Raw genomic sequence first — 14525 nt, 5'->3', positions numbered from 1 at the left:
GAAAGCCTATTTACACAGTGCAAATACTGCAAATGAATTTATAAAGATCTAGAAGATTTATTGTGTGAATATGTGAATGAGAAACACATTGTAGAACACCCTGAGAATACATACAAAAACATACTATTATATATTATACTACAATACATTATACTACAACACATTACACTATATTATACTACAATATATTATACTATGATATATTATACTACAAAACATTATACTAGAATACATTGGGTCCAAATGGGTTGTCACACTGCCGGGGGTGGAACTAGGGGTAAGCACCCTTTTTCCTACAAAATGCTCCCAAGGCATGCTCAAATTCATAGCCTCTGACAACAAAGTCCTACTCCTGGCCTTCACGAGTGGCTTAGTCTCTAAGCACGGCGGACCTGATTCCACCGACAAGAGAGGGCAATTTAGGCGGATCACTGGCGCCTTAAAACCAGTTGCTTCGGGCAGATGGGGCTCGTAAACCTTGGAAGGCTGCTCATCTAGGAGAAGGAACTCTGATTTCAAACCACCGCTGCCTTGCGGCTTACCCACTCGAGGGAAAGGCTAGGGGAGTAAACCCTGACAGAAAATCAGGAGCTGGAGTCCCGAAGGCGGTTTGACACTAAATGTCACTCCGGCAACTCCTGCGACGCTGCTGATGCCCAAGCTGTATCAACACTCGTTGTTCCCTTGGATCTGCCTGCAGCGTGGAGAGGGGGGGCTTGCTGCCTGGACAACAGCTCATCTCCCATATACATTGCCCAGGCTACGTAGCTCCACTGGAGAGGACACTCCAGCGCCACTGAAATGTGACGACACAACACGGGAGATGTGCAGTACCGGTCATAAGCCCAACCGATTGGTGAAGGAAATGGGTGCCAGGGGCCATCTCCGTCAGTGGGAGAGACCATCGTAGTCTCACTAAACAGCTACCGCCCGCCTCAAGCTGGGCAGCCCCCAGCCAGTTAGGTGCTGTTCCGCCATGGCTTACCTGCTCCACTGGGTGCATAGAGAGTAGAGTTCCGATTCGAAGAGTGGGCCAAAAAACACCGGTACCAGGCAAAAACAGACAAATGAATAGAAAGAAATTGAAGACCCCATGCCTTCGTTTCGCAAGCTGGAACATAAGAACCATGTGTCCCGGCCTCTCAACTGACATCCTACAAATTGATGATACAAGAAAGACCGCCATAATCGACAAAGAGCTTTCCAGGCTCCGCGTGGACATCGCCTGCTTGCAGGAGACGCAGCTCGCTGACAGTGGCACCCTCAGGGAAGAAAACTACACCTTCTTCTGGCAAGGCAAGCCCCTTGAGGAAAACCGCCTGCATGGCATCGGCTTTGCTGTGAAGAATACCCTCATGGCCTCCATCGAGCCTCCTTCTGCAGGTACGGAGAGGGTTCTGTCTCTCCGGCTGTCTACGTCCTCTGGCCCAGCGACCATCCTCAATGCGACTTCAACGCCAAAGTGGGGGCTGACCGAGAGGCCTGGCCTTCCTGCCTTGGCGCCTATGGTCGCGGGAAGATGAACGACAATGGCCAGCGCATGCTAGAGCTATGCTGCTTCCATGGCCTGTGCGTCACCAACACTTTCTTCCCATGCAAGGAGATCCACCAGGTATCCTGGAGACATCCACGCTCCCGCATTTGGCACCAGCTCGACCTGGTCCTGACCAGGCGCAGGGACCTGGCTAGCGTCCTCCTCACCTGCACCTACCACAGTGCTGACTGTGACAGACCATTCCCTTGTCGCCAGCAAGGTGCGTGTCATCCCTCGCAGGATCCACCATGCGAAGAGGAAAGCTCGGCCGCGCATTAACACTTGCCGCACCGGGAACCCAATCAGGACTCAGCAGTTCCTGAAAGATCTCGACGAGACCCTCACCAGTGAGACATCTGGAGCTGAAACCTCTGACTCAAGGTGGTCTCGCCTCCGTGAATCAGTGTACAGTGCAGCCATCTCAGCCTATGGTAAGAAGGAGCGCAAGAACGCTGATTGGTTCGAGGCACACTGGGAGGAGATAGAGCCTGTGACTGAGGGGAAGAGGCAAGCTCTGCTTGCCTACAAGGCTTCCCCTTGCCCCCGCATGCTCGCCGCACTAAGGGCTGCCAGGAAGTTGTCTCAGCAGACTGCTCGCCGCTGTGCCAATACCTACTGGCAAAATCTCTGTGGCAGCATTCAGAAAGCTGCAGACACAGGAGACACGAGAGGCATGTACGAGGGCATCAAGAAAGCGATAGGCCCAGCCCCCAGAAAGTCTGCCCCCCTTAAGTCAAAGACAGGCGATGTGATCACGGATCAGGGAAAGCAGCTCGAACGTTGGGTGGAGCACTACCTCGAGCTGTACGCCACGCAGAACGTCGTTACTGACGTCGCCCTGGCCACCATTCCCGACCTGCCAGTGATGGAAGAGCTTGACGACCCGCCCACTAAGGAGGAGCTCAGCAAAGCCATCGACTGCCTCGCCAGTGGGAAGGCCCCGGGGAGCGACGGCATTCCAGCCGAGGCCTTGAAGAGCGGGAAGCCTGCGCTGCTTGAGCCCCTACACAAGCTGCTCTTCCGTTGCTGGGAGGAAGGACATATCCATCAGGATATGCGCGACGCGAACATCGTCACTTTGTATAAGAACAAGGGCGATAGAAGTGACTGCAATAGTTATCGTGGGATATTCCTTCTTAGCATCGTCGGGAAGGTCTTGCCCGGGTGGCCCTAACCGTTTGCAGACCCTCGCCTCCCGCGTCTACCCAGAGTCCCAGTGTGGCTTCCGCGCTGGCGATCGACGGTGGACATGGTGTTTTCACTGCGCCAACTCCAGGAGAAATGCCAGGAGCAGCAGATGCCACTTTTCATCGCCTTCATCGACCTTACGAAGGCATTTGACCTGGTCAGCAGGAGCGGACTCTTCAAGCTTCTCCAGAAGATTGGCTGTCCCCCACACCTGCTCGCTGTCGTCACCTCCTTCCATGACAACATGCACAGCACAGTTTACTTCGACGGTGCCACCTCCGAGGCCTTCCCTGTAAGCAGCGGTGTGAAACAGGGCTGTGTCCTTGCCGACGCTCTTCTGCATCTTCTTCTCGATGCTCCTCCAGTATGCCTTCAAGGACTGCAGTGAAGGAGTATTTATCCACACCAGGGCGGATGGCAAGCTGTTCAACCTCGCTCGTCTCCGCGCCAAGACCAAGGTGTTCCTGGTGCTCATCCGTGAGCTTCTCTTTGCGGATGACGCTGCCCTAGTATCCCACACGGAGGAGGGCCTGCAGCAGCTTGTAGATCGCCTCTCCCATGCCTGCAAGGAGTTCGGACTGACCATCAGTCTAAAGAAGACAAAAGTTATGGCGCAGGGCATGGACCAACCCCCCGTGATCACCATAAATGGGCATGTGCTGGAGGCTGTGGACAACTTCACATACCTTGGGTCTACGATTTCCAGCTCGCTTTCCCTGGAAGCAGAAGTCAGTAGCAGGATCGCCAAAGCCGCGGCAGTCATGTTCAAGTTACACCTCAGGGTCTGGAACAACTCCAGCCTCACGAAGAAGACAAAGCTGCGCGTGTACCAAGCCTGTGTACTTAGCACTCTCCTCTATGGCAGTGAGGCTTGGACCCTCTACACAAGGCAGGAGAAGAGACTCAATAGCTTCCACCTGAGATGTCTGCGCCGCCTTCTTCACATCCGCTGGCAGGACAGAGTACCAGATGTGGAGGTGCTGCAGCGCACTGGGATGTTGAGCTTGGTGGCCATCTGCGAGAAAGACGCCTACGCTGGCTTGGCCACGTGCAAAGGATGGACCTGGACGCATCCCAAAGGACCTCTTGTACGGTGAGCTGGCTGAGGGCGCACGACCAACTGGCCGCCCTCGCCTACGCTACAAAGATGTCTGCAAGAGAGACCTGAAGCAGTGCAGCATCGTTGTCGCCAACTGGGAAAGCCTAGCCGAGGACCGTGCGTCTTGGCGATCAATTGTGAAGTGTGGGGTTCGCGAGGGGGAACTCCTGAGAAATGAAGCCATCGCCTCAAAACGTTCCAGGCAAAAGGAACGCCAGAGAAATCAGGAAGCAACATCCTTTGTCTGTGCCATGTGCCACCGGGACTGCCACTACGAGTGGGTCTCTACAGCCACTCACGCAAGTGCAGATAAACCGATACTTATTGGAACTACTCCATCGTCTCTTGAAGACGGAAGGATGCCGACGACGACGACGACGATGAGAATACATTATACTACAAGACATACTATAAAATATTATACTATGATATATTATTCTACAACACATTATGCTACAATATATTTTACTAAAATATATTGTACTACAACACATTATACTACAACATATACTACAATATATTATACCACGATATATTATACCACAGTATATTATACTACTATACCACAGTATACTATTATACTACAATATATTGTACTACTATACTACGGTATATTATACTATTATACTACAGTATATTATGCCACTATACTACAGCATATTGTACTATTATATGACAGTATAATATACTATTATACTACAGTATATTATACCACTATACCACAGCATATTATATTATATTACCGTATACTATACTATTATACTACAGTATATTATACTACTATACTACAGTATAATATACTATTATAATACAGTATACTATACTATTATACTACTGTATATTATGCTACTATACTACAGTATATTATATTACTATACTGCAGTATATTATACTGTTATAAACATTCAGCGTGAACCTGCAGTTTAAAGTTCCACAAGAATCTCAAGAACTGAGAAGGTTCCTGGAGACAGAACACAGAGAACACAGAACACTTTTTAAATCTTCATTTATTCAGTGAAGTTGCTTCACAAGTTCAAAATAACTGCAGGAGAAGAAGTAAAATGTGGATAAATATATAAACATCAAAGAACCAGGATTCAGGTTTTAGAAGGCTGCAGATTCTGGGTTTAATAACAGAAAGTAATATCCTCAGACACCAGCAGGGGGGTGCAACATCTGCTCAGGAAGACAAAGGTTCAGTTTCTGTTCTCAGGAATAAATCATGTTTTTGTGGTTGGATTATGGAGACATTTTTATACGTGAATTCAAAGTGATGAGTGTAACGCCTCACAGTCATCAGTCAATCTGCAGTTTCCAGATGCTCCCTAAACACCTCACAGTCATCAGTAGATGCTATAGTTTCCAGTTTGAACAGTCCCAGGAGTTGTGATGTCACGTTTACCTGGAACCAGGTGAGGTTTTCCACACAGACTGAAGCATTTTTAAATCCATAGTTGATCACGTTCATTTAAAAGAGAAAAGATGAATTATTAGTATTAATATTCCAGTAAATGTGCAGCTGTTTTGTTCAACCAATCTGACTTTTTTTTAAATAAAGTTTAAAAAGCTCAGTGTATCCAAGAAGCCTGAAATCAGACAACTCTCTCTAAAAACCAGGACAGTTTTGTTTTTTAAATCAAACAGCAAAGGAAGTTGTAGCCGGATGTGTTTCCTGATGGCTCCTATAGAACCTGTTCAGTTCCCTCAGAGGTTCCTTTTATTGCTTCAATGCTGAATCATCAAGAGTTCAGTTTCATTTCTGGACAAGAATTTACAGAAAAGACTCTACAAAGTCATGACACTTCTTTAGAAACTGTCAGGTTCCTCAGGGATCCTGAGTCAGCAGAACTTTTCAGGTTCAGACTTCTCACATCATGATGCTGCCACCTCCATGCTTGGAACTCCTTCAGAGGAGTCAAGGGTGTCTTGGTGGCCAGTAGTCAGATGAAGCTGACCATGATTCAGTGTTGAAAAGCAATAAAAGATGAAAACTTTCAGCTGGATGAACACGTTCTATAGGTTCTGATCCTGGTCCTTCCCTTTGGTCCAGGTGTGTGACGACCACAGCAGCCTGAAGGGGGCGCTGATGGAACTGCAGACTGTTGATCACTCCTGGTCATGTTTCACCTGATCTGAGTGCAGCTGAACACAAAGCTTTGTCCACACACACACACACACACACACACACACACACACACACACACACACACACACACACACACACACACACACACACACACACACACACACACACACACACACACACACACTCACTCAGAGGAGTCCCGGTTCCAGGTTTGGTCCAGACTAAGTGCTGTATCAGAGCTGTAGTTGCTAGTCAGCTCCTAGCAGGTGGTGCTGCTTCCTGTCATTTTATTTGTCTTTGGTCTTGGTGTCGTACGTCCCGGCATTCCGGTACGCTCCCACGTATCCCGTGTTCTCCACAATCTCCTCACGGCCCTCGCGGCCTCGGCCCTTACCGGTCTCATCAAAGCGCTCCTTGTGGGATCCGGTGTACCGGGCCGTATCGGTGAGTCGGTCCACCGCCGCCGTCTTCGACACTTTCTGATTGAAAACACGAAGGAAAATACAACAAACGGTAAATGGTCTGAACTGGAACAGCTCCTCACTGAGGACCCACAAAGTTCAGATCATATTCAGAAGTTTGTCCATGGAGCAATAGAATGGTCTGAATGTCCCTACTTTTTAAAACAGCTGTAGAACGGTCTGACTGTCCCTAATGGATAAAACAGAGCTGTAGAATGGTCTGACTGTCCTTACTTTTTAAAAACAGAGCTGTAGAACGGTCTGACTGTCCCTACTGGATAAAACAGAGCTGTAGAATGGTCTGACTGTCCCTACTGGATAAAACAGAGCTGTAGAATGGTCTGACTGAACATACTGGATAAAACAGAGCTGTAGAATGTTCTGACTGTCTCTATTGGATAAAACAGAGCTGTAGAATGTCTGACTAAACATACTGGATAAAACAGAGCTGTAGAATGTTCTGACTGAACATACTGGATAAAACAGAGCTGTAGAATGGTCTGACTGAACATACTGGATAAAACAGAGCTGTAGAATGGTCTGACTGAACATACTGGATAAAACAGAGCTGTAGAATGGTCTGACTGTCTCTACTACACTGCATGATTCATAAAGTGAAAGTGGTCTTTGTGCAGTATAAACTGTAGTTCTGGATCATCTCAGGATCTAAAGTCGGTCAGACAAAACCAGAGTTCACATCTCATCAGAACTTTCTTCACCACCATCATGGTCTCACCGTCACACCGACGTTGGTGGGTTCTCGACCCTCCACCAGCTTGAACATCGACTGCAGAGCTTCGTCTTTGCTTTGGCCTTTGAACCTTTTGGGAGCGAGTTCCTCCAGAGCTCTGCGAAACTCCTCGTAGGTGACGACCCGAGACGACTTCTGTCTGCAGAAACACCAAACAGAGGTCAGAGTCCGAGCTGGAGGTCCAGAAGAGTCAGAACATTGATTCATAACAAAGAACTATTCTGTAGCTTCGTACGGGCCAAAGGTCTGAGAGATCTTTGAGAAGATGACACCTTCAGGTTCCCATCAGTGAGGCAGAAACACTCACTTGACTTTGGAGAAGACGATATCCACATCGGTGCTGGTCACGTTCTTCACGTCCACGATCTTACAGTCTTTGCACAGTTTGGCCCAGTTCTTCCCGTTGAGCTCTTTTCCCGTGGCCTTGGTGTCTCCGTGGACAGCGAACTTCCTGAAGGCCGTGAGGAGCTCCTCCATGTCCAAACTCTCTGCCATGATGGAAAAACCTGCAGCACAGAACTGAGGAGAGAAGAACCAGGTCAGCCACCACAACCATCAGCAGATCAAAAACAGCTTCAAAGAAACACTCCGAGATATCATCATAAAGGGTTAAAGAGCTGCTGGTTGGACCAAACACCTCAAACCTTCATGAACTGTTGGTTCCAGCAGACGTGATGATGGGTTCATCAACAAAGATCTGGAGGAGGTACAGAGAATAAGAACTACAAGAACTAAATGCAGCAGTTTGTCTCATTTTAACTCACTGAGGTCCATGTTTCATCTAAAGTCCTGCAGTTCTGAGGAACCAGAACACCATGAAGAAGGAGAGAATTCAGAGATGTCTTCTGGCAGGAGGACTCAGAATGATGGAAACCAGAAAAAACAAGGAACAAACTTTTGATTATTTATTTTACCAAAACATAAAAACCAGGAACCATCATGTCCACCATGTCTTCTCAGATGTTAAACTCTGAACTAATGTTGTCTCCTCATCCTGGAGATGTTTTTCTGTCTCCATGTCTCCAGACTCTGGGACAGTTTGGCTGTTTCCACTGACTTCTTCTCATTCTGTGTCTGATTTTTCTGTTGTGTTTCTTGAGCTGTTTCTCTCTGAGCTGCAGACGTGACTTCACTCTGTCTTCTCGCTTTGCTGTGATTTCACACTGATGCAATCCTCCACCCTGGTCGTCATGGTGACCGAGGCGCTCTGACTTTCTGGACAAACACACTCGTGTTTTCATGCTTCATTGTCCTGCTGCAGCACAAAACTAAACTCCTGCTCTGCTCACCCAAAACCAGTCCAAAACCGGTCCAAACCAGCCAAAACAAGTCTTAAACAAGAACAAAACCAGTCCAAAACCAGTCCACAGCACTCCAAAGCAGTCAAAACCAGTCAAAAACCAGTCAAAACAAGTCAAAACCAGTCAAAAACCAGTCCAAACCAGTTCAAAACCAGTCCAAAGCAGTCAAAACCTGTCCAAAACCAGTCAAAACAAGTCAAAACCAGTCAAAAACCAGTCCAAACCAGTTCAAAACCAGTCCAAAGCAGTCAAAACCTGTCCAAACCAGTCCTAAACAAGAGCAAAAGCAGTCCAAACCAGTTCAAAACCAGTCCAAAACAGTCAAAACCAGTCCAAACCAGTCCTAAACAAGAGCAAAAGCAGTCCAAACCCAGAACAAAACCAGTCCAAACCAGTCCTAAACTAGTTCAGAACCAGTTCAGAACAACATCTGGAATCAGTCTGGACCACATGAAGACTCAGAGCCACTCAGACGGACCGACTCCACAGCAGAACTGTGGTGGTTCTCCAGATGATCCAGAACTAGACCTGATAAACTAACTGGAGACCAGAACTGGGTCTGGGTCGATCCATGATGAGTCAGAGGGATCAGACTAAACCCTGGAACTGTTCAGATCAATAGATGATCAATAAAGATGGTGATTGATGAAGTCCTTAAGCCCTGAATCCTGTCTGCAGGTGTCTCTGCAGGTCACCTGACAGGTAAAACTCTGGGCAGAGTGTTTGTAACCATAAAACTACTAATAAAGTTCTGAAACCCCAAGGATGGACGATCAGAAATTAATAATCAATAGAAATCAGTTTCATTGGGTTTAACGTTTCTTTTACTGCTGCAGAGTGGCAGATAGTAGAAATAAACTGTGACTATAACACATACCTATAAAATAATAAGACTTTAAAATCACACGTAGTCAAAGAATTAATTTAAAACAGAGAAAACATGGAAATGAAAAACTGTAATGATTTATTCAGAAGTTTAACAAATTAAGAGCTCTGAGAAATCACAATAATCTAATCAATAAACTAATTAATGAACTAATCAATTAAAAATAACAAAAAATGGTTTTAGACAGAAGCTCTGCTGGGGTGTGTCGGTCACACACACACACACACACACACACACACACACACACACACACACACACAAACACACACACACACACACACACACACACACACGCACACACACAGTAACACACACACACACACACACACACACACACACACACACACACAGTAACACACACATACAGCCTTTAAACTACCTGTTAATCTTCCTGAACATCAGTTTATTCCAGATGTTGGTCCAGTTTGAACATCAGTCTATTCCAGATGTTTGTTCAGTTTTCAGGTGTTTCTGCTCCAGATTTCTGTTTTCCATCAAACCAGCAGCAGAACGATTCCAGTCAGTCCATCCCAGTAGGAGCTACTGGGAACCAGAGCCAGACTGGTTCCAGACCAGTAAAACATCTGGACGCTGTGTGTATATTTGTATATATTTGGTTATATTTGTGTCTATATGTGTGTGTCTGTGAGTCCTACCTGTCTGTTCTCCGTCTGTCTCAGCTTCAAATGAGCTCAGAGCTGCTTGTTATCGTCTGTTTATCCCGTCGCCATGGCGACAGTAGGGGAGGGGCGGGTCCTTCAGTGGGGCGTCCAGGAAGCCGCCTGTCGGCTCCAGAGGTCAGAGGTCACTGAGGGGAAACACACAGAGTGTAGGTCTGAGACTGACACTGGTTATTATGAGATATTATGGTTTATTTATAGTTAATTTATAGTTTATTATAGTTTAATACAGTCTGAGCCTGACCCTGTTTATTATGGGATATTATAGTTTATTTATAGTGTAATACAGTTTAACCCTAGCCCTGTTAATTATAGTTTATTTATAGTTTATAGTTTAATTATAGTTTAATTGTAGTTTAATACAGTCTGAGCCTGACCCTGATTATTATGGGATATTATGGTATATTTATAGTTTAATTATAGTTTATTCATAGTTTAACCCCAGCCCTGTTTATTAGAGTTTATTGTAGTTTATTTATAGTTTAATCCAGTCTGAGCCTGGCCTTGTTTATTATGGGATATTATGGGTTATTAGAGTTTATTTATAGTTTAACCCTAGCCCTGTTTATTATGATTTATTATGGTTTATTATAGTTAATTATAGTTTAATACAGTCTGAGACTGACCCTGTTTATTATGGGTTATTATGGTTTATTAGAGTTTATTCATAGTTTATTATAGTTTTTTATAGTTTATTTATAATTTAATATAGTTTACTTATGGTTTATTATAGTTTATTTATAGTTTATTTATAATTGAATATTGTTTATTTATAGTTTTATAGTTTATTTATAATTTATTTATAATTTAATACAGATTATTAGAATTGATTATAGTTTAATAAAGTTTATTATCGTTTTTATAGTTTATTTTTAGCTTTAATGGGGCTTCCAGGAAACCGTGATTCACTTTATTCATTATTTTCTGACCAAACAGCTGATTGATTTATTGATCGATTTATTGATTGATCGATTGATTGATTGACTGATCCGGAAAATAATCCATAGATCAATCAATAATAGGGCTGCACAGTGGCGTAGTGGTTAGCACTTTCGCCTTGCAGCGAGAAGATCCCTGGTTCGCGTCCCGGCTTTCCCGGGATCTTTCTGCATGGAGTTTGCATGTTCTCCCTGTGCATGCGTGGGTTCTCTCCGGGTACTCCGGCTTCCTCCCACAGTCCAAAAATATGCTGAGGTTAATTGATCATTCTAAATTGCCCGTAGGTGTGAATGTGAGAGTGATTGTTTGTCTCTGTATGTAGCCCTGTGACAGACTGGTGACCTGTCTAGGGTGTCCCCTGCCTTCACCTGAGTCAGCTGGGATAGACTCCAGCCCCCCCCATGACCCTAGTGAGGATCAAGCAGTGTATAGATAGTGGATGGATTAATCAATAATAAAATCAATCATCAGCTGCAGCTCTGGAGTGAAGCTTCATCAAACCAAACTCCTGAAAGGTTCCAGGTGGATCCAGAAGGTTCTGGAAGAACCAGCAGCTTGAAGGTTCAGCAGATGGAGACTCTTCTAGAAACCAATCAGCTGATCAATCACTGCTAATCAATCACTACTAATCAATCGCAGTTGATCAATCACAGTTGATCAATCATTGCTAATTAATCACTGCTGATCAATCACAGCTGATCAATCACAGCTAATCAACCACAGATGATCAATCACAGCTGATCAATAAATTCAGAAGACTTCAGTATGGTGAAGCTGCAGGTTGGTTTCACAGATAAACCGATGATTCTTCTGCTCCAGAAATAGTGATTATTGATTATTGTTTATCTCACAGCATGGATCTTCATTAAAACGTCAGAAATGATCAGTTTCATTCAGATCAATAAAGATTCCAACCAGAATGATCCATGGATCATTTTATTAATTATTGATCAGCTGTCGGTCTAAAATGCTATAAATGCGGAGTTCCTGAAAAGGGTTTCAGTTCCTGAAAGAAACCAGAAAACATTCACTGAAGAAGATTAAACCAGAGAGAAGGTCCATCCAGTGAGCACCACCTGGTGGTCAGTCTCTGATGAGGAGCAGTTGGAGAAGATTTGGAGAAGAAACCAAATGAAAACCAGACAGAACAACAGCTGGTGGAAAGGTGACCCCAGAGCTCCAGCATCAGGACAGTCCAGCTGAACAAACCTCCAGGTGATCAACATGTTTCCAGCAGCCGTCAGTCTGATTCATGAAACACACTGATCTGTTCGTTGTCATTTACTGGTGGTGGAACCCAGAAGAACACAGATGTTCACCTGGAGGTTCACCTGGAGGATTACCTGGAGGTTCACCTGGAGGATTACCTGGAGGTTCACCTGGAGGATCACCTGGAAGATCACCTGGAGGATCACCTGGAAGATCACCTGGAGGATCACCTGGAGGTTCAGCTGGAGGATCACCTGTTTCCCTCCACCAGGTGTTAACAGACACCTGAAGACCAGGTGAGTCCTTCAGAAACAGGAAGTTCAGATCCTGCTCTGTGATTGGCTCAAAGAAATATAAACAATCCAGATACTCTGAACATCAGAGAACATCAGTGACGGAACGTTACTGATCTGATAGAGCTGATCAATCTGATCAATCAGACCAATCAGATCTATCAGATTAATCAGCTTCTAAGGACAGCTTTGATAGGCCGCTGAGGAACCCGTAGTTCTGCTTCATCAGATCAAACATCTCCTGATGGAACCTCCTGGTCGGTTTCCAGCTGTGAGTCCATCTCCATGGAGACCAGAACGTAAACACTCTGTTTACTGATGCAGACCAAAGGGAGCAGGAAGTGACCTCATGTCAGCAGGAAGCAGCTGTTGCTGACATCATGTTGTCCAGCGTCTCGACAGCAACCTGCAGGACAGAGTCATGTGACCACAGCTGTCTGTCCTCCAGATTATTATTGATTGATTAGTGAAGCTGATTAATGACTATCAGGATAGATGATTGATTGATTGATTGATTGATTGATTGATTGATTGATTGATTGATTGATTGATTGATTGATTGATTGATTGATTGATCGATCAGCTGTCATCAACATTAATCATCTTCATTCATGTTGATTCCTTCAGTCTCTGTAGTATTTCTTCTTAACTTATTATCGGTGATTGATCGGCTGTGATTGATCATCGGTGACCGATCAGCTGTGAACAGCTGATTGGTTTCTCCATCTGCTGAACCAGGTAGATTGATTTTATTATTGATTAATCGATCAGCTGTTTGATATTTGTATTAGTTTACTGTAAGAGGAAAGAATCAGAAGCTTTCAGTCTGATGGACTTTTAGACCAGGTCCAGGTTTAGGATTAGACCGGGTCCAGGTTTAAGGTTAGACCAGGTCCAGGTTTAGGGTTAGACCAGGTCCAGGTTTAAGACTAGACCAGGTCCAGGTTTAGGGTTAGACCAAGTCCAGGTTTAAGGTTAGACCAGGTCCAGGTTTAGGGTTAGACCAGGTCCAGGTTTAGGGCTAGACCAAGTCCAGGTTTAGGGCTAGACCAAGTCCAGGTTTAGGGCTAGACCAGGTCCAGGTTAAGGGCTAGACCAGGACCAGGTTTAGGGCTAGACCAGGTCCAGGTTTAGGGCTAAACCAGGTCCAGGGTTAGGATTAGACCAGGTACAGGTGAAGGGCTAGACCAGGTCCAGGTTGAGGGCTAGACCAGGTCCAGGTCCAGAATTAGGGCTAAACCAGGTCCAGGTTTTACTGTTTTTAATCAGGTTCTGCTGCAGATTTAAAGTTTCAGTTCAACAGCTGGAAACGGAACAAGATGAGATCCAATATCAGCTGCTCCCTGGACCAGAACCAGAACCAAAACTAGAATGAGAACCAGAACCAGAACTAGAACCAGAAACAAAACTAGAACCAGAACCAAAACTAGAACTAGAACCAGAACCCGAAACAAAACTAGAACCAGAACCAGAACTAGAACCAGAACCAGAACCAGAACCAAGTGGCCCACACAAACATCCATGTGTGTTTTGGTGTCACCACAGGAACACACCCAACCATAAATGTGTGTGTGTATGTGTCTGTGTGTGTCTCTCTGTATGGGTGTGTCAATGTGTGTCTGTGTGTGTGTGTGTGTGTGTGTGTGTCTGTGTGTGTGTGTGTGTGTGTATGTGTGTGTGTGTCACATACTTCTCATTGCCGCTCCTTCTTGATTGACGTTGTTATGATGTTGTCATGGCTCGTTGTCATGGCAAAACCCTCCTCACGTGGTGGGATGATGCAACAATATACCCACACACACGCACGCACGCACGCACGCACACACACACACGTATTTCCAGCCTGTCAGAATAAAAGCCTGAACTGTTCCTGATCACTGCTGATAGGTGTGATTATTGATCACTGCTGATAGGTGTGATTATTGATCACTGCTGATAGGTGTGATTATTGATCACTGCTGATAGGTGTGATTATTGATCACTGCTGATAGATGTGATTATTGATCACTGCTCTACTGAGTCCTCTACCTCCTCTACTGCAGGATAACGACAGTAAAGCTTCTGATTCTAACCGATCAGAACCAAACAGACAAAGCCG

General features: G+C 45.3%; 1 protein-coding gene across 3 annotated transcripts; it reads right to left on the bottom strand.

Moving 5' to 3' along the window:
- Window positions 1-5988: 5988 nt before the first annotated feature.
- Window positions 5989-10072, bottom strand: LOC129349724 (tubulin polymerization-promoting protein family member 3-like). Of its 3 annotated transcripts, none has more exons than XM_055014003.1 (4): window positions 9963-10072; window positions 7427-7638; window positions 7105-7258; window positions 5989-6386 (listed from the first exon to the last, which is right to left on the bottom strand). In XM_055014003.1, exons 2-4 carry the CDS (start codon window positions 7612-7614, stop codon window positions 6195-6197), a joined length of 534 nt encoding a protein of 177 aa, XP_054869978.1. In that variant the 5' UTR covers window positions 7615-7638; window positions 9963-10072; the 3' UTR covers window positions 5989-6194. The 3 variants fall into 3 exon arrangements, with proteins under 3 accessions (XP_054869978.1, XP_054869956.1, XP_054869988.1); XM_055013981.1 differs by lacking the exon at window positions 9963-10072 and adding an exon at window positions 9686-9944; XM_055014013.1 differs by lacking the exon at window positions 9963-10072 and adding an exon at window positions 7884-8386.
- Window positions 10073-14525: the final 4453 nt, after the last annotated feature.

This window comes from Amphiprion ocellaris, chromosome 1 (assembly GCF_022539595.1).
Source record: "Amphiprion ocellaris isolate individual 3 ecotype Okinawa chromosome 1, ASM2253959v1, whole genome shotgun sequence".
NCBI lineage: Eukaryota > Metazoa > Chordata > Actinopteri > Pomacentridae > Amphiprion > Amphiprion ocellaris.
The sequence above is the reverse complement of the archived record's forward strand: the minus strand, read 5'-3'. Positions and strand labels throughout refer to the sequence as shown.

Excerpts from the sequence above, each read along its gene's own strand:
- LOC129349724 (XM_055014003.1), bottom strand. The coding sequence starts at position 7,614 with ATGGCAGAGAGTTTGGACATGGAGGAGCTCCTCACGGCCTTCAGGAAG. Across the intron at positions 7,259-7,426 it reads ATCGTCTTCTCCAAAGTCAA|ACAGAAGTCGTCTCGGGTCG; the intron begins GTGAGTGTTTCT and ends GTGTTTCTGCAG. Across the intron at positions 6,387-7,104 it reads CCACCAACGTCGGTGTGACG|AAAGTGTCGAAGACGGCGGC; the intron begins GTGAGACCATGA and ends GTTTTCAATCAG.